The following is a 25,663-nucleotide window of genomic DNA, read 5'->3' as shown; positions in this document are numbered from 1 at the left end:
CTCTCTGTCCTTCCCCCACTCATGTTTTTTCTCTCTCTTTCTCTGTCTCAAAAATAAGTATTAAAAAATTATGGTTAAGGTTGATTTTACTAACATTGTAAAGAATATATAGCTTCTTAGTTACTATTGTACATATTTTTGTCACCATTCTGGAATGACTGGCATCACTTCCTAACCATCACTAGAGAGTGCTTTCTCATTTATTCATTTCAGAACTCTCTCCTGAGACGTAGGGCTTTATTATTTGGTATATTTCTTGCACTCTAATTTCTCCCCCCTTCAAAGAGAATCATGAGGAAACTGAATTTTACAATATTTTTTCCCCTTAAGGTAATTCATTTGTCCATCTTAATTTTATGGAACTGAATTGGTATAGCTCTTTTGCTTGTTATAGTTGATGTATCCATGTATAAAAACTAACTTAGTGTCTTTCACTGAATAAGTATTAATTCAGACATTTTATGCTTTTAATGTAGCCATTTATGTGTCAATGCAACTATAGTGTTTTTCAGTAAAAATGTGTTAATTCTGAAATATTTGAATAGAAATTTGGGATGGCCTAATAAACATTTCTAAAACTATAGCCAAGTATCACTGAGTAGGAATTTTAAATGAACTCTCAGAAGCATAAATTTTGGAGTTTTTTGCATTTCTTAGGTATAAAATCATTCTTTCAGATGGAATAATCTTAAGTCTAGATTTCTACTTACATGTATTTCATGTATCTCATATTTGCATTTCACATATGTTTTTCAAAATCTGATAGAAGGGATTTATTTTAAACTTAAAAGAATGTATTTATTTTGAGAGAGACAGAGCACGCAAGCAGGGAAGGGGCAGAGAGAGAGAGAGAGACAGAGAACGACCCAAGCAGGGTCTGCACTGTGAGCGCATAGTCCTACACAGGGCTCGCTCTCATAAACCATTAGATCACAACCTGAGCCGAAACCAATAGTTGGATGCTTAACCAACTGAGGCACCCACGCGCCCCTAGAAGGGATTTATTTTAGAGCTAGAAGCTAGGCTAGTTGCCGACTCTAAAGAATCCTGTACTTAGAGATAGTTTAAGTGGATTCTCTTAATTTCAAAGAAGACTATGAGTACACATTTTAGAATTGGATCTTATGCTAATTGGATCTGTTCACTAGTAATTATAACTGTGGTTGCTGGAAAGCTTGGGTTAAATGTGATGGCAGTCAGTGCTGTGCTATAGTTTGCTTTTATGCTGGGAAGTGACAATATTTTTATTTATTTTTAAAAAATTATTTAAATCCAAGTTAGTTAACATATAGTGTAATAATGGTTTCAGGAGTAGAATTTAGTGATTCATCACTTACATACAGCACCCAGTGATCATCCCAGCAAGTACCCTGCCCTCCTTAATACCCATCACCCATTTAGTCCATCCCCCCAACCCCCCCCCCCCCCCCCCAGCAACCCTCAGTTTGTTGTCTGTATTTAAGAGTCTCTTATGGTTTGCCTCTCTGTTTTCATCTTATTTTTCTTTCCCTTCCCCTGTGTCGATCTGACTTGTCTTTTTCTGATTTATTTCGCTTAGCATAATACATTCTAATTCCATCGACATTGTTGCAAATGGCAAGATTTCATTCTTTTTGATCGCAGGAAGTGAAAATATTTTTGTATTTCCTGTAAGCACAGAGCTGTTAAGGCATTTATAATGCCTTATATTATCAGACTCTGTAGAATACATGAGCCCATTTGGAAGTGTGACTAGAAGAAATGCTACTGAGCAGAAGAAAGTAAAGAGGAATGAAAGAAGGAGGCAACCAAGACTGGTAGTATCATGTTTATTATTAGACTGTCTTATGGCTGACAGATTTATATTAGGAAAATGATCTATAGGAAAGAGTCAGGCAAGCAAAACAGAATTTTGAACTTTCCATGGTCTTTCCTCTGCCCTCCTATATACAATGCCATATCTCCATACTTAGCATGATAATTTTTAGCAACCCTGAACTACTTATAATCCCCCTCTCTTGTGCATGTTTGAGACAGGGGGAGGAGGGAGGGAGGGAGGGGTTTAACTTTTCAAATGGCCCAGGTCACATAAGCTCTAATTGGCATTTATTAGTCAATAATAAAGTTGACTTATTGTGACTCTTTGATATTAAGTTACCAAGAGTCTGCAAAATGCTATGGATTTGTGTGATTTTACTTGCTAGTCAATTGATGCTATTTTTAGGCTAACATATTTACAAATGCCTTGAGAAGTTAGAGATAGGGAAATCCTACATTCCTGTTAGTTTATTTTCCTTTTTTACTCTCTTAGTGGTTTTTGGATGGGAAAGGAGTTTTTTCCCCCAACTTCTGTTTTACCAAGAGACAAGAAAGCTTAAATTACTGTGTTTCCTGAGTTTATTTCTGATGGCAATATTTTTAGTAATTATAAATTAACAGGTATATATCTAGTACATAACAAAAAAATTCCCTTATTCCTTTTTCACTCTACCCTCTTTCCACCCTAGCCCCTGGCAGCCATTTACCAGTGTTGTGTCCCATTAGTTTTGATTATTCTGAAATGTCCTATAAATGGATTCATACAGTACATAGTCCTGAATGAGTTGAGATGCAATTGACAAATTTAACATTATATTAGTTTTAGTTGTATGGCGTAATGATTTTATATATGTGTATACTGTGAAATGATTACCATAATAAGTCTGGTTATCAGACTTATATCACCACACATACTTAGATGGTTTTTTTCTTGTGATGATAACTTTAAAGATCTAGATCTTTAAAGAAAAAAATACATTTTTTAAAGTAGGTTCCATGCCCAACATGGGGCTACAACTCCTGACTCTAGAAGCTCAAGAGTCTCATGTTCTACTGATTGATCCAGCCAGGTGTCCCTAAAGATCTATTCTCTCAGCAACGTTAACATATGTAGCATAGTATTTAAACTTTTTTTTTTTAATGTTTATTTTTGAGAGAGTATGTGCTCGTGCACACAGAGGGGCAAAGAGAGAAGGACACACAGAATCCGAAACAGGCTCCAGGCTCTGAGCAGTCAGCACAGAGCCCGAAATGGGGCTGAGATCACGGGCTGTGAGATCATGACCTGGTGCTTAATCACCTGAGCCACCCAGGCACCCCTATATAGTACAATATTAACTCTAAGGTACCATGTTGTACATTATCCCCAAGACTTATTTTTTTAACTGGAACGTTATACCTTCTGACCCCCTTTATTCATTTTCCCTATCAGTCTGTTCTGTCTACAGTTCATTTTTAGTTTTTTTAGATTCCATTTATAAGATCATACAGGCTTTGCCTGACTTACTTCACTTAGCGTAATGCCTTTGAAGTATATCCATGTTGTTGCAAATGAGAAGGTTTTCCTTTTTATGGGTAAATAATATTGCAGAGTGTGTGTGTGTGTGTGTATTTTACCACATTTTCTTCATTCACTCATCTGCCAATGGATACATAGGTTGTTTGCATGTTTTGCCTATTATAAATAATGCTACAGTGAACATGGAGGTGCAGATATCTTGTTGAGATAGTGATTTTGCTTCTTTGGATACATACCCAGAAGTGGAATTGCTGGATCATGTGGTAGTTCTATTTTTACTTTTTGAAGAACATCTGTCTATACTGTTTTCTATAGTGGCTGTATCAGTTTACATTTTTACCAGCAGTACACAGGGTTCCCTTTTCTCTGCATCCTTGCTAACACTTGTTATTCCTTGTCTTTTTGATGAGAGCCATTGTGGTTTTGATTTGCATTTCCCTGATGATTAGTGATGTTGAGCCCATTGTCATATATCTGTTGATGCTTCTTGGAAAAATATCTTCAGATCTCCTACCCATTTTTTAACTGAATTGTTTTACCTATTGAGCTGTATGGATTCTTTACATATATGTTGGGTATTAATCCCTTATCAGGTACATGATTTGCAAATATTTTCTCCCATTCTATAGGACATCTTTTCATTTTGTTGGTTTCCTTTACTGAGCAGAAGGTTTTTAGTTTGATGTAGTCCCACATGTTTGGTTTTTGTTGCCTTTGATTGTGGTGTCAAATCCAAAAATCATTGCTAAGACTTGTGTCAAGGAGCTTCCAGGAATTTTGTGGTTTCAAGCCTTACATTCAAGTCCTTAATCCATTTTGAGTTGATTTTTGTATATAGTGTAAGATGCACATCCAGTTTCATTTTTTTGCATGTGACTATTCACTTTTTCCAACACAGTTTGTTGAAGAGGCTCTCCTTTTCCCATTGTATATTCTTGGCTCCTTTGTTGTAAATTGATTGATTATATATGTGGGTTTATTTCTGGACTGTATTCTGTTCCACTGATTTACATATCTTTTTATGCCAGTACCATGCTGTGTTGACTGCTAAAGCTTTGTAATATAGTTCAAAGTCAAAGATCGTGGTGCCTCTAGCTTTGTCCTTCTTTCTCAAAATTGCCTTGGCCATTCAGGGTCTTTTGTGGTTGCATACAGATTTTAGAATTACTTGTTTTATTTCTCTGGAAAAGTGGCCGTTGGAATTTTGATAGTGATTATATTGAATCTGTAGATTGCTTTGGGATAGTATGGACATTTTAGCAATATTCTTCCAAACCATGAGTGTAGACTATCTTTCCGTTTCTTTGTGTCATCAATGTCATAATGTATTTGTTGTACTCATCTTTCATCTCCTTGGTTAAATTTATTCCTAGGTATTTTATTCTTTCTGATGCAGTTGTAAATGGGATTGTTTTCTTAATTTCTCTTTCTCATACTTATTAATAAAGTATATAGAAATGAAATAGTTTTGTGTGTTTTGTGTCTTGCAACTTCCCTGAATTTATTAGTTTGACAGTTTTTTGGTGGAGTCTTCAGGGTTTTCTATGTATAATGTCATGTCATCTGCAAACAGAATTTTACTTCTTTTAAAGTTTGGATACCTTTTATTTTTCTTGCCTAATTGCTCTGGTTATGACCACGAGTACTATGTTGAATTAAAGTGGCAAGAGTGGGTATCCTGTCTTATTCCTGATCATAGAGAAAAAGCTTTCGGCTTTCACCATTGAGTATATTTGCTGTGGTCTTGTCATACAGCCTTTATTATGGTGAGGTACATTGTACTTACCTTGAGTATTGTAATGATATTTTTAATTTCTCCCAATGCATTTGACATTCACCTATGTTGCGTTTATCATTGGTTTGGTCCTTTTTCTAGCTTGAGTAGTATTTCATTGTATGACTGTACCACAGTTTATGTAATTGTCAGTTGAAGATCATTTGATTTTTTTTTCAAGTTTGGGGGGCTTATGAATAAAGTTGCTGCAAACATTTACATACAGTTTTTTGTGTGAACATAAATTTTTCTTTTGCTTGGGTACATACCTAGAGATGAAATTGGAGGTTGTATAAAAGTATGTTTAGCTTGATGAGGAACAACCAAACTCTTTCACAGTGGCATTACTGTTTTTGCTTTCCACTAGCGAAATGTGAGGGTATGTGTGGGTGTATGTATGTATGCATGAATAGGTGTGTATGTATATAAGTATGTGTTTGTGTATATAAACATAAACACAAAGACAGGTATGTGTGTGTGATATCCTTGTTGGCCCTAGTATTGTATGTGTGTAGTGATATCTCATTGTCACTTGAGGTTGAATTTCCAAAATGCGTATAGTTGAGTATTTTTCATGTGCTTATTTTGTATTTGAGTATCTTTGGTGAAGTGCCTGTTGAAATCTTTTGCCAATTTTTTTATTAGGTTGTTTTTCTTAAGATTTTGTTTTGAGAGTTCCTTTTATATTCTGGAGTGCTTTTACAGATTTGTGTTTTGCAAATAATTATTCTGAATCCTGGGCATGTCTTTTCATTCATCTTTCTTTTTTTTAATTTTTATTTTTTATTTGTTAATACTACATCCAAATTAGTTAGCATGTAGTGCAACAATGATTTCAGGAGTAGATTCCTTAGTGCCCCTTACCAATTTAGCCCTTCCCCGTTCCCACAACCCCTCCAGTAATCCTCAGTTTGTTCTCCATATTTATGAGACTCTTATGTTTTGTCCCCCTCCCTGTTTTGATATTATTTTTGTTTCCCTTCCCTTATGTTCATCTGTTTTGTCTCTTAAAGTCCTCATATGAGTGAAGTCATGTGATATTTGTCTTTCTCTGACTAATTTCACTTAGCATAATACCCTCTAGTTCCATCCACGTAGTTGCAAATGGCAAGATTTCATTCATTTTGATTTCCGAGTAATACTCCATTTTATATGTATGTGTATATGTGTGTGTGTGTGTGTGTGTGTGTGTGTGTATATGTGTGTATATATATATGTGTGTGTGTGTATATATATATATATATATACACACACACACACACACACACACACATACACACACACACACCACATCTTCTTTATCCATTCCTCCATCGATGGACATTTGGGCTCTTTCCATACTTTGGCTATTATTGATAGTGTTGTTATAAACATTGGGGTGCATGTGTCTCTTTGAAACAGCACACCTGTATCCCTTGGATAAATACCTGGTAGTGCAATTGCTGGGTCGTAGGGTAGTTCTGTTTTTAGTTTTTTGAGGAACCTCCATACTGTTTTCCAGCGTGGCTGCACCAGCTTGCATTCTCATCATTCATCTTTCAAAGAGGAAAAGTTTTAAATTTTCTTGATATTCAGTTTATCAGTATTTTTCTTATATGGATCATACTTTGTGTTTTATCTTAGAAATATTTGCCTAATCCAAGGTCTTAATTTTTCTCTTATGTTTTCTTCTAAAGTTTTATGGTTTTTGGTTTTACACTTAAATTTACTATCCTTGTAAATTTGTTTATGGTACACGGTTGGATTAATGCCTATTTATTTATTTTTGCATGTGGATGTCTAATTGTTCTAGCAGCATATTTTTAAAAATCTATCTCTATTACACATCTGTGGAAAATCTATTGGCTGTGTGGTTCTATTTCTAGTTTCTCAGTTCTGTTCCTTTGAACTATATGTGTCTATCCCTTTTCATCCATACAAAACTGTCTGGATTACTATATCTTTATAGTAAGTCTTGATATTAGATAGTGGGTGCACCCAAGTGTATATATTTTTTTTCAAAAGTATTTTGGCTATTCTAGATTTCTGTATATAAATTTGAGAATTAGCTTGTTGATTTTTACGTGGGGAAATATTTTGAAGAGGTAAAAGATAACTTAAACCATGAAGGGTGGATAGAATTGGACATCCACTGAAAGACATAAAAATGTATATATCAGAGGAAATAGAAAACACAAGCTACACCAAAAAAGTGAAAGGATAAAAAGGGTTAAGGGGAAGAAATCATAGTCCTGGAAAAATTGATGTTGTGAAAATTTTTTTCTAATTATCTCCCATTTTCTGCAGGATAATTAGATTGTGTTCGATATCTTTAGGTAAGTGAGAGGCAGTAAGTAAATACAAGAGGCATTAAAGCATAGTGATTGTTAGCTAGAGACTAAGACCTAATTTGGAATGTAAGAGAAGAATTGTAAGCTTTTGTTGTCCAAATCAATTACTGATGAAATAAAATGAAATGTGCTAATTATTTTGAAATTTTGAAGTGATTGGTAGATTTATAATCTCAGGTCTCCATTTTTCCTTTTATTATTTATGTTTTATGTTGCTTTTGCTGTGTTCTGGTATTCCACATATGAGGGAAAATTTCAAATGTGCAGAAAAATTCTATTCTGATCCCCCCCCCCCCCCCCCCCCCCCCGCATAGTGCTTTCTTTAGCTGACAAGTAGACTATGCCCTCACTGCTTTATGGAGTTAGAAGCTTCTTTTAGTTATCATTGTGGATTAACATAAAGCTACCTTTGGATTACCTTTAGAAAGAAGTATAGTAACCATTATGACATCTCATTTTCATCCATGTATGCCTATGCATTTTGTTTGGGTAGGTAACTAGTTTGGCTTGGAATTTGAAGTAGATCCCAAAGAATAAACTGAATAGAATGAAGACACATTGAATTCAAATATTATTATTATTATTTTTAGTAATGTCTGCACCCAATGTGGGGCTTGAACTCATGACTCTGAGATCAAGAGTTGCATGCTCATCTGATTGAGCCAGCCAGGCATCCTGAGTCTAAATATTTTTAAAGACCAAAAGAATCCTTGTTACTGTTACCTAATTATTTGGTTTGTCAGTAAGGATCATAGAATAAATAATGTCGCAGTGTTAGAAGAGTATTTGCTATCACCTTAAATTAAATGTACTTATAAGTGTTTAGCCTCATTATCTTTGGTCCATTCCCCAATATTAAAACTTGGGGCACCTGGATGGCTCAGTTGGTTAAGCATCCGACTTCTGCTCAGATCATGATCTCACAGTTCCCATGTGTTTGAGCCCTGCATCAGATTCCGTGCTAACAGTGTGGAGCCTGCTTGGGAGTCTCTCTTTCTCTCTGCTCCTCCTTCACTTGTGCTTTCTCTCTCTCTCTCTCTCTCTCTCTCTCTCTCTCAAAAATAAACCTTAAAAAAAAAAAAAGTAAATGCTTCCCTGTATTTCTTTGAAAAAACAATAAAACAAAAACTTACCATTCTTGTCCTGGGAGCTGTAGTTTCTCTACTTGTCATTGACCATTCTGTGGATTACCTATTACATTTGGCCCTTGAACAACTCAGAGGTTAGGAACGCCAATCCCCCATGCATTTGAAAATTCATGTACGACTTTATATTACCCTAATAATGGCCTACTGTTGACTGGAAGCTTTACTGATAACATAAAGCGTTGATTAACACATACTTTGCGTGTTATATATATTGTATTATATATTGTACTCTTATAATAAAGTAAGCTAGAGAAAAGAAAATGGTATTAAGAAAATCGTAAGAAACAAAATACATTTTCTGTAGTGTAAAAGATCTGCTTATAAGTAGACCTAAGCAGTTTTTTAAGGGTCAGCTTCATTACCCTTTAGTTGTACTCTTTCAGAATAGTGACAAGAGGGAACAATGCAACTACCTGATAAGGGGGTGGGGGGGGGGGGGAAGGTAGTAACAAGAAGTGCCAAATTCTTTATAGCACTATTTGGAAGTAAACTATATATTCTATAACTTTATTTTAAAGCAGCGCTATGAAAATGGTATAAGCTACGTGAAGGCAAGGATGTTGTTTATCTTGTTTACTTTAGAAGTCCTAGTGCTTGGTGTAATACATGATGGTAGTAGGTCTACAGTAAGTATTTGTTGAATAAATGTTAAACTGGTCAGAAACATGAAATTCCAAAAACCTGAGGTTATTATTTTTTTTTAAATAAAATGACTTTACCATCATAAAACATGGGTTTTGCTTTGTTTAGTTTAGAGTGAGAGAGAGTCATGAAAACTTTGGGGTTCTTTTTGAGTAGGCTCCACACCCAGTGTTGGGCTTGAACTTACAACCCTGAGATCAAAAGTCAGATGTTCCACCAACTGAGCCACTAAGGTGTCCCAAACTTTGGGGTTCTTTTTGAATGTTTGCATTATTACCATATATGGACTTTAGCTAAATATGTCATTGCAGATAAATGCCACCAGAGAGACCCTTGTATAGACCTGTAGTGGGAAATGCTAATGAAATCATTATTTCAGGGTATGTTTTAAGCTCTTAAGCGTCATCAGTCTTTATCACTATGATCCTGCTGTATGCAGTGTGATTTGCTAAGGCACTTTTTTTTTTTTTTACTATCTGCTGGTGAGCCCATTCAGGGAAGGTATAATGCTTAATAGTTCTGTATAGTTAAATATTGATGAAGAAATAAAAACTTCAGAAATGCTGCAGCACAAGGGTTAGTTTGCTTTATTAAAAAAAGTTGAACTTAGATTTATTTTCTCAGAAAGCAAAATGGCCTTAATGCTTAAGACCAGATGGGAAGGATGGATATTAGGTAGGTAGGTATTCAATAAATAACAAATAATGTGTTATTTGGGAATAACCTTTGGGAATAAATGTCAATATAATACAGATTTATCTGAGAATGTGTAAAATGCAATAAATCATAGACATCTTGCTCTAAAAGTTAAGCAGAACTATCTAGTGTGGGCTTAATTTTGTCTTCCTCTAACTTTGGGAACCCTGCCAGCATCTGTATTTCTGCCAAAGATTACTTTGCAGACTACAGTTGAGATGACCAGTTAATATTTGTATGGAAATAAATGTATGTTTAATGATTTTTATTTTAGAGTTGAGTTAGAAGTCTCTGATTCATTATGAAACATTCTTTGGTGCTTGTAGCATTCTTTCTTTCTTAGACTGAGTTCTAAGTAATAGTAATTGTGCTGTACTATAAACTTGGATAAAATGACCTTAAATTTGGACAGGATGTGAGAGGGAAACTTTGGTTTAATACCACAAGAACTTAAATCTTTATATGTACTATACAGGCTGCTCTTTTTTTAAGTTGTTCCAGATGACCACCTATTAACAGAAGTCCAGTTCTAGCTTTAAAAGTTTGCTCTGATTTGGCTCAGATTAGATTTTGTTCTGTTTGGGAGCAGGGAGCAGTTGTTATTTTATTAGCTTCAGATATAAAATTTGAGATTTGGGATTCTTTAGCAATAGTGTATTTGGATGTATTTCATATATATTTTGTAATATGCTGTTCATTGAAACGACGTGATATACAGGTATGTTACATTTTTTTGTTTTGGAAGCTCCATTTAAAATTTTTCTAGGGCAGGGGCACCTGGGCGGCTCAGTCGGTTTACCATCCAACTTTGGCTAAAGCCATGATCTCACAGCTCCTTCGTTTGAACCCTGCATTGGGCTCTGTGCTGACAGCTAAAAACCTGGAGCCTGCTTTGGATTCTGTCTCCCTCTCTCTCTGCCCTTCTCCTGCTCTCCCACTCTCTCTCAAAAATAAACAAACATTAAAAAAATAAAATACAAATTTCTAGGTCAAAATAGCTCTTGTGTTACATATAATATTGCTTGTAATTGAAAAATTGAAATACATTTTCTATGAAGTTCATATTTTATAAGTTTACATGAGGTTTTTCCTGTGGAACAGAAGAGAAACTAATGAAAATCTTCACTATGTGGTAGTGATTAATCAGCTTTCAATGGTGGAGATTAAAACTAGTTTACTTTTAGGATAGTTCATGTAGGAACTAAGAAGTCAGACATAATTCGGTTCTTTGGCCAGGACTGATGGTAACTCTCAGAAATTTTGCACTAGGATCTGGGAAGGTCATGTAGGTGCTATGCTAAGATCCAATGGATGGAAAGTGGGTGGCAGGTTTAAAGAAGCTTATGTAGTTAGCATTTGGGGAGCTATGTGGAGTATTTTTTATAGTGTTGAAATAGGGTCGAAGACTGGAAAGTTAGGTTGTGTTGCCAAAGGGGCTTTTATTGTACTCTATTACAAGATAAGGATACCCAGTATAAATTAGGTTGATGTAATGGGAGGATCCTCTGGGAACTGATGTAAGATGTTGTAAAAATTAGAAAGTCATGGAAAAACCAAAAGCTTCCTGTTTGATCAATTTGAAAAAGAAGATAGGGAAAGGAATTAGCTGTTAGGCTTTCCAAAATAAAACATTTCTATTTTTTAGATAAAATGTATTCATCACTCAGTATTTAAGTCTTGGAATGACCTGTATATGAGACTGTTAGAAACCACACTATCGGTGTCACATTTAAAGAGTTAAATACATTTGAATTAGTATTTTATATTTTAATTTATTTTGAAATAAGTTTTTGAGGTATGTCTCCAATGTGCAAAGTTGGTGATGAGGAACTGAGAGGGAAAAAATAAAGCTGAATAAGAGGCTTTAATATTACCAATTTCCCAAATTTGAATTCTCTAAGTCTTTAGTAGCAATTTTGAAAACCTGATGTTTGAGACAGTAGTGATCACCAGAACTGAAGACTCTACTAAGTTGCTTGTTAACCCAAAAGTAAAATGTTACCACTTTAATCAGACTATTGAAATTTATATTCATTTTTAATTAAGTGCTTGTATTTTCATTGGTTTCCTAATCAAATCTGGAAGAGATCTCTGACCGCTAATATGGCAGTATTAATATTACTTTGGTTTTACATGTAAACACTGGTAAACGTTTCATGGATTTGTTTTGCAGGAACAGATTTTATAAATTTTAGTGGATTTAGGAAGATGGAAACTTGTGAAAAATTAAAAAAAATCATTTTATATAGTAGCTGATTTCAAGATTAGAATTACAGGGCCAGAAGAGATGGCAATTATTGACCTATATAGATTTTTAAAATATTTAGGGAAATTGAACATGTCGATTAATTAGCATTTCCTGGGAATAATTTTTAGAAAAGCATTGACTGAAAATTGGCTGTGAGATGGAAAAAGCAGGAGGAAGGTGGCAGATTTTAGTATTACAAAGCATATATTCATTCCACAAATACATATTAAGGGCCTACTATGTGGAAGGAACTATATAGCAATATAAAAATGATTTGCCTCCACACAGAAATGAATGATAGTCCCCTTAAGGAACATACCATCCAGTGGGAGCCATTATTAAAAACCACATTAAGTTGACCTCTATGTTTTATGAAAACGAATTAGAATTTTGAAACATTTGTTTTGCATATTTTGCAGTCTTTATTTTTTACCCATCTGCAATGTAGTTCATGGATTTTGTAGCATGTTGTTTGTGTGTTTTGGCTTTCCTTACTCTTGTGTTTTTGCAGATTTTCATATTAGTATGCAGAAGTACTCACAGAGGTACACATTCCTCATGCACGGTAGAAATTCTGAAAATCTTGTTATCTAAAAATTTTATTTTTTGAAGTATTTTACATAGGCCGAATGTGGTAGAAATCAAGTTTTTTTTTCCCATGGAAAATTATCATATTCTTTGTGCTGTATGAAGATCCTGGGATATGTATGGGAAATAAAAGGGTCAGTATGAACCAAATTGTACGATAAGATTAAAGCAGAAGGAAGGGCTTAACCTGGAAACTTGGAAGCAGACTACTGTTAAACAGATTAATAAATCTGGAAAACTTTCTCTTTACCCCTTTTAAAAGAGGAAAGTGACTATTTTACCTTCAGAAATATGAGTAGATTATGGTGTAGGAAATTTTGATTCTGTTCTTATAAACTAGCTTTGATTTTTTTTGAAACATAGAATACCACTAATTTTTCTTTATTCTCTGTATATAACAAATTTCAGACCATGTGAAAGTAAATTACATTGAATTATAAATTCTAAACTTTAGTTGGAAACACTCTCAGATCGAGACACTTGGTTTTGGGGTGTGTGTGTGTATGTGTATGAAATATGAACAAAGAGAACCAATATACTAATAACAAGGCAACTTACAGATAGCATGTAGGATTTTAATTAGGTTCAGGGCTTTGTCATTTGCTATTATTGCTATATCTAAACTGGATTTTATTTTCTGCCAGTTACCAAGCAGTAATTCTTGTGTTGGACTCCTTGAATGGCTACTTTCAGTGCCATTTGTCATATGCTTCATACATTGCACACTTGAGGATTTTTATATCTAGTTTTTACCATTCGTGATCAGTCAGTGATTATTTTGGCAGTTACATGAAGAAGAGTATATAATAATACTAGTTTCAATTCGGTGGCATGGACACTTCTGAGAGTGAAAAGGAATGATGCTGCCTCAGAACAACAGGTTAAACCAAGACAGGCTCATACTAAGATATCATTCTGTGTGATGCTTTTGACTGCAAGTGATGAAAAACACAAGCTAAACTAGTTTAAACAATAAGTAATATATATTGGCTTGTGTATGCAAAAAGCCCAGTGTTCGGGAGTCCTACAGGTATGATTTGGTGAGGACTCTGGCTTTGTCTATTTTCTAGACTCTGACTTCTGTGGCTGGCTTCCCTTATAATCGTTGGATGGTTGCCAGTAGCAATCTGGGCTATATTCTTCTATGATTAGCAGGATAGAGAAGCCTGAATAGAATGCGTCTTAAGCTTCATGGTTATTAGATACTTCTGAGCTAATCTCTGTGACAAGAGGAATGTCATGTGCTGATTGTCTTAAATACAAGATATTTGAATATCACCGAGGCAAGGAGGACAGGATTACTTTGATATTCTTAGACTAGTCAAAATCCATTCAGAAAACTGGTGTAGGGTCTGTCTGTTTGGGAAAGCAAGGCTGCTAAAGCAAGAACGGGTGGAAGTTCGGGAAGCAACTACAAAGTTCAATGTGAAATGCAATGTCTTTGCTTATTCGCATTTTCCCTTATGCATCTGTTACTGAGTTCCTCCAAGAGCCTAACATACTGCAGACATGTTTTCTTCTAGTGAGAATTTCTAGTATGAAATGACTTAGCCTGGCAAGGGGAAAGGAAAAGAAAATTTACATCCCATTTTTCTTTTTTTCTGTGAGACTGTGGTAATTGTTGATTATCCTTTTTTTTTTTTTTTTTTTAACAGACTAATAGGGATGCCAAAGGAAAAATATGATCCTCCAGATCCTCGCAGAATTTATACCATCATGTCAGCAGAGGAGGTAGCCAATGGGAAAAAATCTCACTGGGCAGAATTAGAAATCTCGGGTGAGTGGAATCTGAAGCGTTTAATCCAGGATATAATAGCAATAATGAGCAAGAATTGAGTATTGTATTTATTCCTATGTTGTACATTTGTAATTAGATGAACTAATTGAGAAAATAAAAGATTCTGAGTACTGGTGTTTAATTTACCTGTGACTAAATATCTTTTTCCTGTTCTTTCTTTTGAAATAATACCTTGAGCCAGAGTTGGCATCTGAAATTGAGGACATTGGGAGTTTTGTTTCTGAGTAACCAGGTTCTTTGATATAATAGATTTAATTTTGGCTATTGCAGAGTAATTATTTTTGGAAATTGAAATCTTTGCCATTTTCCTATCATCCTAGTGTTGGCCTAGTAGGAAGCTTAGAAGCTGTTGATTCCAAAAAATAACTATATTACATGACCTTTCATGTTTAGGATTTGTTCAGATAGAATATGATTCCTAAAAACTTGCAGCCCTAATGTACTAGTGAGAAAAAAATCAGACAAACTCAAGCTGAAAAACTCAAACTGCAAAATACCTAACCTAGTAATCCTCAAAAGTGTCAAGGTCATAAAAAACAAGGAAAGACTGAGAAACTGTCACAGACCATAAGAGACTAGGGAGACATGATGACTAAATGCAAAATGGTATCTTGAATTGGATCTTATAACAAAAAGATGGAAAACTGGTGAAATCCAATATAAAATCTGTACATTAGTAATGTACCAATAATGTACAAAAGTAATGTACTAATATTAGTTTCCTGGTTTTGACAAATGTATCATGATAATATAAGAAACTAACATTAGGGGAACTGGATGAGAGGTATACAGGAACTCTATATTGGTAGCTTTTCTGTAAATCTAAAATTATTATAAAGTTAAAAGTTTATTAAAAATAGAATATAACCACTGTTTTTTTGTTTATTAATTGGTATAATACAGATAATGTAGAATGTGATACCCCTGTCCCCCCCCCCCCCCCCAACAGGCTTTCATTGGGAAGCATTAAACCCACATTATAGTGTTAATAGCAAGAATTACCCGTATATTTAGCTTAAGTGTAATCTGGTGGGTAAATGTTGGTAATCAGAAGAATGAATATCAGCAGATCCTATTGGGCTAACCCAGGGTTTCTCAGTTAGGCACTGCTAACACTTAGGGCCAGACAGTTCTTTGTGGTTGGGGGCTGTTGTGTGCACTGTAGGTGATTTAGCAGCATTCCTGGTCTTTACCCACTAGATGCCAGTAGCACTCCTCTTTTTTTTTTTTTTTTTTTTTTAAAGGACATTAATTTTAATTTCATTGTAGACATGATAATTGGAATTTTGAATTTTTTTAATGTTTATTTTTGAGAGAGACAGTGTGAGTGGGGGAGAGGCAGAGGGAGAGCTGTCAGTACAAATTCCCACATGGGGCTTGAACTCACAAATGTGATATTATGACCTGAGCCGAAGTCAGATGCTTAACTGACTGAGCCACCTAGGCGCCTCATGATATTGGAATTTTGATAATGAAGATAGTTCTCCAGCAGTTTGGGTCCTTAATATGATAGTTAGCCACATACATGTTTAAATATAAGTTAATATTAACATATTAATATATTAAGTATATATTAAGTTTAAATACATATGAATATTAACATGAGATATTACCATTTTGTAAATAATTCCATTAAAACACATGGGATAAAAGGTCGCTGTAATACATATCAGTGGACATCTTAGGGACTATAATTTACATAAGTTATAATTTTTTAAGCTGAAGTATAGTTAACACACATCGATACATTAGTTTCAGTTATACAGCATAGTGTTTAGCAGTATTCCCGGCCTCTACCCACTAGATGCCAGTAGCAATCCTCTGGTTTTGACAGCGAAGAATGTCTCCAGAGTCCCAAAGTCCCTTGGGGAATAAAATCAAAATTGCCCCTGGTTGAGAACCACCTGATTAAATCCCAGGTAAGACTTAAATAAGGTTCTTTTACCACAGCCTCTCTTCACTTGAACACTTTCTTTCCTATTAAAATACAAAATCCTAGCTGGCACCTGAGCCTGATAATAGATAGCATGAAGGAACCTGTGACAGAACCCTGGACAGATCTGAGCTTGAGTTGACGACTGCTTGATAGCTATGTGAAAAAGTAACATTGACCATTTGACATTTTGTGGCCTCTATACACCTTCCACTGCTCTTTTAATCAAGATCTGTTGTTTCAAATGTGATATGTAATTAAATTCTATTTTACTTGTGTAAAGTTTATAAAATGATCTTCATATAAATTATTAAGATAATATCCCACTTTACAGCAGCTGCGGTTAGGTGATTTGCCCAGATCTTTATAGCTAGTAAGCGGTAAAAATCAGGATTCTGAGATAGGTTTTCTGAATCTTTTCTAGTCCATGTGCTACAATAGCTGTCTGATGCTGACTGACTGATAAAGCTTAATGTGTGACCATTTCACTTGAGTATGTTGCACTTAGTGCAAAATCTTAAACCAGAGTTGTTGATTGTAGCATCGAAAGCTGGGAACGATACCTCTTTTATGGGTAAAATGGTTTTCCTAATGGTCAATCTGATGTTGGTTCTAAATCATCGTAATTACTCTTGGTAATTTAAAGTTTGTAGAAGAATCCAGGGCCAAAATATGGACAAACCTTTCACTATTATTTTTTGTGGAGTATGTAAGAAATACTTTCGTTAGGACTGTGCCTTAAAATTCAAGACTGTTCTGTCACAAAAGCTTAAGTCAGCCTGATGTTTTCCTTGAGAACTCACCATCACCCTGACTCCAGGGGTCTCCTTATTATGCCACATCTCATTTAATACACGGGGAGTTCATGAGAAATAATGGTTGTTAGGCAAAAGTGACATGAAATTAAAGAACAGGTAGGTTTGGAAGCAGTCAAATGGCATTAATAGAAAACTAACCTCAAAGATGCAGTATCTGTATATTGCAGTCTCTTCTACTACTTTTTAGTCCTTGGAGGTTAGTCTTTATCCTGGGCCTAGAATTTAATGCTTCAATATTTTGCCTTTTAGGTAGAGTGCGGAGCTTAAGTACGTCACTTTGGTCATTGACACACTTGACAGCACTGCACCTAAATGACAATTACCTTAGTCGCATTCCACCTGATATTGCCAAGCTTCATAATCTGGTTTACCTGGATCTGTCATCCAATAAACTCAGAAGTTTACCAGCAGAACTAGGAAACATGGTGTCTCTCAGGTAAGGAAATATTACTGATATGACTCACTATATAGAATTCTAAATTTACCAAATAAGAAAATTATGAGATATTACTCCTCTTGCAGTAGGATTTTGGTATGCATTTGAAGATCAAATGATAAAAATTGTCTAAACAGGGCTCGAGGTGGCATCCGTTGAACATTTCCTTTCTTTCAATTTGAAGCTTTCTAAGTAGAAGTGTGCTTGTCTTACCAATTTCTTTTAACAGCCTTGAGGTGGGTTGGGATTAAAATATTAGGTCTCGCTTTAGGCTCAGGCATGTGATAAGATAATCATAAATAATTGAGAAAATATTCTGATCTTGTAAGTAAACTTCTGGGAACATACCTGTTTTATAAGGTGAAGTATACTTAAATGTCACAAGTCCTTAAGGAAACCTTAGAACTTGATAGTAAATGGATTTATTTCTTGTCCTTTAGGGTTCTTTAAGAATTTCTTCATAGGAAAAAATTTTGTAGGTCCCTTAAGACCTTGTATAAATGTTTTTAGTGTAGGCAGGTATTGCTTTTCTATGTTTATTTGCTAAGTGGTAATTTTTTTTTCCCGGCTAAGTAGTGATATTTAAAATTGCTGTCATGTGTTTAAAATTAAACATTTATATTGTTTTAGAATCTTATTCCTTATTTTCTTAAAATACTTTTTAGTCATCTAATAATATGGCTGTTTATTTTTTCTGTAATCTGGCCAAAATTTCAAAATTATAAGCTTGGATCTTACCTATATTATCCTATTATCTGTATTATGCTTTATTTTCTGTGGTTATATCCTATGTCAGTGATTGTTCATCATAGTATCTTAATGTGATTACAGTGTAATCAGTTATAAGAATTGATAAAGGTGATTGGTTGTTACATTTTTCTGTGGAGTATACTGGATTCAAGGATACTGGTTGTCTTTGGATACAAAGAATATCTGTCACTTTGATTTGGGTAGGCATTTGAGTGAGAGAGAAAAGGGAATGGAGTTAGCCTGTGAATGATATGTAGTTCTTGCAGCTTTAGTAATCTGTGCTGGAGAATGAATAAATTATAGAAACATTGTTAACAGTTGTGGTAGTTACACATTTTGTACATTTTTTGGATTGAATGTGTCTTGCAAGTAAATATAACTCATGGTATGTTAGGGAAGGCTAAGAAAGTAATTGTAGATATTAATAAAGTTTGATATATTAAACTTTTTTCTTTTCTTTTTTTTTTTTTTTTTTTTTTTTTTTTAACAGGGAATTGCTTTTAAATAACAATCTGTTACGGGTTTTGCCTTATGAACTTGGTCGGCTCTTCCAGCTACAAACTCTAGGTTTGAAAGGTAAGTGATGTTAGAAGATGACAGTGTTAACACTCACTGAGTATTGAGGTGTTGTGAGCCTTTTAAAGACAATTTTGGTTACAATATAGGTAAGGTTTTCGCATAATTTTGAGAATGTAATTATACTTTCTCTTGAAAGTAAAGTGGTTCTTCAGTATCAAATTGAGCTTCAGCATTTCATCATACTGCCATCATTTTAACAAATTTGTATGGGGAAAAATTTTAAATATATTTTATATTTAATTTTCTGTAAAATTCTTACATTTCTTAGAGGAGGTATTTTAAATTGACACTGTAGTTCCGCCTGCCACCCCACCTATAAAAGAATGACTTAATAGGGTAAACCCCAGGCAGAATATTCCATATCAGGTTTTGATAGAGTAGATAAAATTGCACTGACATATTGTTTGTTATAAGAGAGAAAACATAACAGTAAAGATGAACTATACCTAATGAGAATGATTGTTCTGAATAAAGTATATCAATCCAAGATAGATGTTCCTTTGATAATCTCATCTCAGGCAGTTTGGGATGAAAGTCATTCTCAATTCATATTAATAGTGAAATTTGTTATAAAAATCTCTTATGGCATAGCATAGGAAGAAGGGTTTATTTTGATTTTAGAGGGCTAAATACAGATGTACTATATTGGTTAAATATTTTACTCTATGCTCATGAGGAATGGACATTAATCAAAGCCTTATAAAGTAAACACTTCCTTATTTTATTTTCCTTCTTCAAAGACAATTTGAGTCTCTGAGAACATGTTCTGTTCTGTTTGCATTTGCTTATGTCATATGATGGAGTATTAAGAAAGAAGCTTGAATATGAATTGAAAGAATCCTGATATTATTGGTTGACATGACAGAAATAGTATTAGATTTCTTTGTATAGTTAATCTTTTGTAAATTAGATAATTATATGAATGGTATGTCTTGTGTTTTTACTCTCTCTGTAGGACTTTTTTTTTTGATATTTTTTATCCTATATGAAGAACCAGGGGATACTTATATCTAAAATATTTTCTTGAAGATTAACCCCAAGGCATTTCATTTTTAACTGTTGGGACATTTCACCTTAATCTCTGTATGCTGAATCTTATTCTTATATGTTAGACTTGAAACAGCCATCCAGCTAGAATTGGAATGAGTGCAGGTCTGTTCTTCTCTATTAAAAAATATTATGAGGGCACTTGGATGGCTAGTTGGTTAAGCATCCAACTCTTGATTTCGGCTCAGGACACGATCTCATGGTTTAAGATTAACAGCATGGAGCCTGCTTGGGATCCTGTCTCTCCCTCTCTTTTTGTTCCTCTCCCATTTGTGCTTGTGTGCTCTCTTGGTCTGTCTCTCTCTCAAAATAAATAAACATTTAAAAAAAATTACAGAATGACTGTCATTTTTTATAATCTTATTAGACTCATGAAGCATGAAATTCACACTTTTGTACTGATCGTAGTAATTTTTTTGTCTCTAAGAATAACCATTGCTTCTTTTAACATCAATTAGAACAGCCATTTTTGGGGCACCTGGTGGCTCAGTCGGTTAAGTGTCTGACTTTGGCTCAGGTCATTGATCTCATGGTTCATGGGTTCGAGCCCTGCATCAGGTTCTGTGTTGATAGCTCAGAGCCTGGAGCCTGCTTCGGATTCTTCCTTCTTTTCTTTCCGTTCCGTTCCGTTCTTTTTTCTACCCCCCCCCCCCCCCCCCGCTCATGCTCTCTCTCTCAAAAATAAGCAAACATTAAAAAAACTAAAAAAAAAAAAACAAAAAAAAACCAAAACAGCCGTTCTCCTCCTGCTAATATTGATGGAGAGCACATCAGTGACAAATGAATAATTTACTATTGAACTCAGTGGATTTACCCTTTGTACAATGTGATGTTCCTGAAAACGCAAATATTCCCTATCTTACTGTTTCATACCCCATTCCGTATTATCTCATGTAAAGACCTATTCCCATAAAATTTATACTAAGCATCAACTGAATGAATCATTCTGAATATCTGTTATCTCCTTGTCCTTCATCCATTTTACTAGTTAAAATCTTAGTCTTCCAAACTACTGTTTTTGGCTGGCCTTTGATCCTAGTGTCCTTTTGTTTACTGATTCGCATTTGTTAAAGTCTCTTCTTAGACTTCTAGTCCTTCAAATTGGGTACCAGCTCTGCCTCGTGAACTATCACTTAGCTTTGTTCATTCCTATGAATAAGTTTCTTTTTATTAAACTTCAGTTTGTTCTAAGGTAAATACCTATCTGCATTCCTTTTCTCTTTGAAAATCTATTATTCTGGTAGAGTACCACTTTCTCTTCAGGTGATCCAATACAGAAAAGCCAAGGACGTTTATTATGCTAAGGAAAATAGAAATAAGTCAGTCAAAGAAAGACAGATACCACTTGATTTCACTCATATCTGGGATTTGACAAACTTAACAGATGATCATAGGGGAAGAGAAGGAAAAATAAGATAAAAACAGAGGGAGGCAAACCATAAGAGGCTCTTAAATGCAGAGAACAAGGGCACCTGGGTGACTCAGTCGGTTGAGCATCTGATTTCGGTTCAGGTCATGATCTCCTGGTTTGTGTGTTCGAGCCCCACGTCCAGCTCTGTGCTGATAGCTCAGGGCCTGGAACCTGCTTCAGATTCTGTGTCTCCTTCTCTGTCTGCCCCTCCTCCACTCGTACTCTGTCTCTCTCAAAAGTAAAGAAACATAAAAAAAAAAAAATTTAAATGCAGAGAACCAAGTGAGGGTTGATGGGGGTGGGGTAGACAGGTGATGAGCATTAAGGAGGGGACTTGTCCGGATGAGCACTGAGTGTTATATGTAAGTGATGAATCACTAAATTCTACTCCTGAAGTCAAGACTACATTGTATGTTAACTAACTTGAGAATAAAAAAAGAAAAGAAACCCAGAGCCATTTCTGCCATCTTTCCAAAGTTTGAGATGGTAGAAACAGGATTGGTTTAGAAACAGGAATAAAATGTCCCTAATGAATGGTAGCTTTACATTCTTAGGAAGGTAAGACTTGAAATTTCCTAATCTGTTTTAGTACTCATAAAATGGCACTGTGTTTCCAGAAAAGGGAAGGGAGTGGAATGGAGCATTTATTTTACTTAGGGTAATACCCTCTAGGCCCCTCCATGTTTTCACAAATGGCAAGATTTCATTCTTTTTTATGGCTGAATACTGTTTCTGTATGTATATGCCACATCTTTTTTATCCATTTACCTGTCAGTTCTCAACAGAGGTTATTTCCAGATCTTGGCTGTTGTAAGTAATGCTGCAGTAAACATAGGGTTGCACATATCTTTAAGGTCAGTTGATTTTTTTTTAGTAGACAAACAACGTTGCATTAGTTTAAGGTGTACAACATATTAATTCAACTCTATATATTAAGTTGTGCTCACCTCAGTGTAGCTAGCATCTGTTACCATGTAACACTATTACAATACCATTGACTATATTCCCTGTGATGACTTTTCATTCTCCTGACTTATCCGTTCTATGACTAGGAGCCTTTCCTATTCACTCATTTTGTCCATTGGCAGTTATCTGGCAGCCATCACTTTGGTCTCTGTATTTATAGGTCTGATTCTGCTTTTTGTTTATTCATTTGTTTTCTTTTTTATTCTGTATATAAGTGAAATCATGTGGTATTTGTATTTCTAACTTACCTAGGATAATACTTTCTATGCCTGTCACATCACAAATGGCAAGATCTCTTATTTTTAATGGTTTAGTAATATTCTTTTATATATATACACCCTGTCTTCTTTATCCATTCATCTATGGATGGATATTTGGGTTGCTTCCATATCTTGGCTATTTTAAATAATGCTGCAGTAAACATAAGGGTGTGTATATCTTTTTGAATTAGTGTTTTCATTTTCTGGTAAATGTGCAGAGGTGGAATTATTGGATTGTATTAGATTTCTATGTAACTTTTTGAGGAACCTCTGTACTATTTTCCTGTTTAAAATTTTTAAAAATTTAAATCCAAGTTAGTTAACATATATGTAATAATGATTTCAGGAATAGAATTTAGTGATTCATTACTTACATATAACACCCAGTGCTCATGGCAGCGTGTCCTCCCTAATGCCCCTTGTCCATTCATCCACTCAACACCCCATCAGTAACCCTCAGGTTGTTCTCTGTATTTTAGAGGGTTTGTTTCCTTCTCTGTTTTTATATTATTTTTTGCTTCCCTTCCCTTATGTTCATCTATTTTGTGTCTTAAATTCCACATGAGTGAAATCACGTATTTGTTTTTCTCTAACTTACTTCACTTAGCATAATACACTCTAGTTCCATCCATGTTGTTGTAAATGGCAACATTTCATTCTTTTTCATTGCCAAGTAATATTCCAGTGTGTGTATACAGACATGTATACACACACACACACACACACACCACACATCTTTATCCATTCATCAGTCGATAGACATTTGGGCTCTTTCCATAATTTGGCTATTGTTGATAGTTCTGCTATAAACATTGGGGTGCATTTGCCCCTCCAAATCAGCACTCTTGTATCCTTGGATAAGTACCTAGTCATGCAATTGCTGGGTGTAGGATAGTTCTATTTTTAATTTTTTGAGGAACCTCTATATTGTTTTCCAGAGTAGCGGCACCAGTTTGCATTCCCACCAGCAGTGCAAAAGCTTTCCTCTTTTTCTGCATCCTCACCAACATCTTTTGCTGCCTGAATTGTTCATTTTAGCCATTATGACAGGTGTGAAGCAGTATCTCATTTTGGTTTTGATTATTTCCCTGATGATGAGTGATGTTGAGTACCTTTTCATGTGTGTCTTAGCCGTCTGGATATCTTCTTTGGAAATGTGTCTATGTCTTTTGTCCATTTCTTCACTGGATTATTTGTTTCTTGGGTGTTGAGTTTATGTTCTTTATAGATTTTGGATACTAACCCTTTATCCGATATGTGATTTGCAAATAATCTTCTTTCATTTGGTTGGTTGCCTTTTAGTTTTGCTGATGGTTTCCTTTGCTGTGCAGAAGATTTTTTTTTTTTTTTTTTTTTTTTTTAATCATCCTGATGAGGTCCCAATAGTTCATTTTTGCTTTTGTTTCCCTTGCCTCCAGAGACATGTCAAGAAGTTGCTGTGGCCAAGGTCAAAGAGGTTATTGCCTGTCTTCTCTACGGTTTTGATGACTTCCTGTGTTTCATTTAAGTCTTATCTATTTTGATTTTATTTTGTGTATGGTGTAAGAAAGTAGTCCATACATGTCTTCTGCTTGTTGCTGTCTCATTTTCCCAGCACCATTTGCTGAAGAGATGGTCTTTTTTCCATTGAATATTCTTTCTTGCTTTGTTAAAGATTAGTTGGACATACATTTGTGGGTGTATTTCTTTGTTCTCTATTCTGTTCCATTGACCTATATATCTGTTTTTGTGCCTGTACCATACTGTCTCAACGATTACAGCTTTGTAATAATATAGCTTGTAGTCTGGAATTGTGATACCTCCAGCTTTGGTTTTCTTGTTTAGGATTGCTTTGGCTATTCAGGGTCTTTTCTGGTTCCATACAAACTTTAGGATTGTTTGTTCTAGCTCTATGTAGAATGTTGGTGTTATTTTGATAGGGATTGCTCTGTACTGGGTTCCATAGTGGATGCACTAATTTACATTCCCACCAACAGTGTAAAAGGTTCTCTTTTCTCCACATCCTTGCCAAAACTGGTTATTTCTTGTCTTTAGATACCAGCCATGCTGACTGGTGTGATGTGATAGCTCATTGTGGTTTTGATATGCATTTTTTTGATGACTGTTGATGTTGAGCATCTTTTCATGTGTCTGTTGGCCTTCTGTATGTCTTTGGGAAAATGTCTTTTCAGGTCCCCTGCCCATTTTTAATCAGTTTTTTTTTTGGGGGGGGGTGTGACTTGCAGAGTACTTTGTATATTTTGGATATGAAGCCTTCATAGATACAGCATTTACACATCTTCTCCCATTCATTAGATTGCTTTTTTGTTTCGTTGATGGTTTCCTTCACTGTGCAAAAGCTTTTTAGTTTGATATAGTCCAGTTACTTAATTTTGCTTTTGTTTACGTTGCCTGAGGAGATTCAGAAAGATATTAAAACCAGTGTCCAGGACTTGACTGCCTTTGTTTTTCCTTTAGGCATGCTATGGCTTCTGGTCTTACATTGAGGTTATTAAACCATTTTGAGTTTATTTTTGTGTGTGGTGTGAGAAAGTGGACCAGTTTTATTCTTTTGCATGTACCTGTCCAGTACTTCTAATACCATTTTGGAACTGATTTTTTTTTTAATGTTTATTTATTTTTGAGAGAGAGAGCCCGAGCAGGGGAGGAGCAGAGACAGAAGGAGACAGAATCCGAAGCAGGCTCCAGGCTCTGAACTGTCAGCAGAGAGTCCATGTGGGGTTCGAACTCACAAACCGCCAGATCATGACCTGAGTTGAAGTCGGATGCTTTAGCGACTGAGCCACCCAGGCGTCCCGGAACTGATGTTTTAATATAGTATGAGGGGGTCTCATTTAGAGACTGATGTAATCCTGTTTTTGTTCTATGTATATAACCAACCATCTCACTATCATTTAGTGAATAGTTTTCCCTTTTCTCACTG

At 35.0% G+C, this 25,663-nt stretch overlaps 1 protein-coding gene across 4 annotated transcripts in view; it reads left to right on the top strand.

The window, feature by feature from the left end:
* Window positions 1–25,663, top strand: part of CNOT6L (CCR4-NOT transcription complex subunit 6 like) — a 121,789-nt gene that overhangs the window by 31,609 nt on the left and 64,517 nt on the right. For all 4 annotated transcript variants that reach the window (XM_078446001.2, XM_078445999.2, XM_078446000.2 and 1 more), the window contains exons 2-4: window positions 14,398–14,519; window positions 17,541–17,727; window positions 18,968–19,053. In XM_078446001.2, coding sequence (XP_078302127.1) covers window positions 14,408–14,519; window positions 17,541–17,727; window positions 18,968–19,053 — 385 coding nt within the window. In that variant the 5' untranslated portion in view covers window positions 14,398–14,407. The remainder of the gene's footprint in view (window positions 1–14,397; window positions 14,520–17,540; window positions 17,728–18,967; window positions 19,054–25,663) is intronic.

This window comes from Panthera onca, chromosome B1 (assembly GCF_046562875.1).
Source record: "Panthera onca isolate mPanOnc1 chromosome B1, mPanOnc1 haplotype 2, whole genome shotgun sequence".
NCBI lineage: Eukaryota > Metazoa > Chordata > Mammalia > Carnivora > Felidae > Panthera > Panthera onca.
The sequence above is the reverse complement of the archived record's forward strand: the minus strand, read 5'-3'. Positions and strand labels throughout refer to the sequence as shown.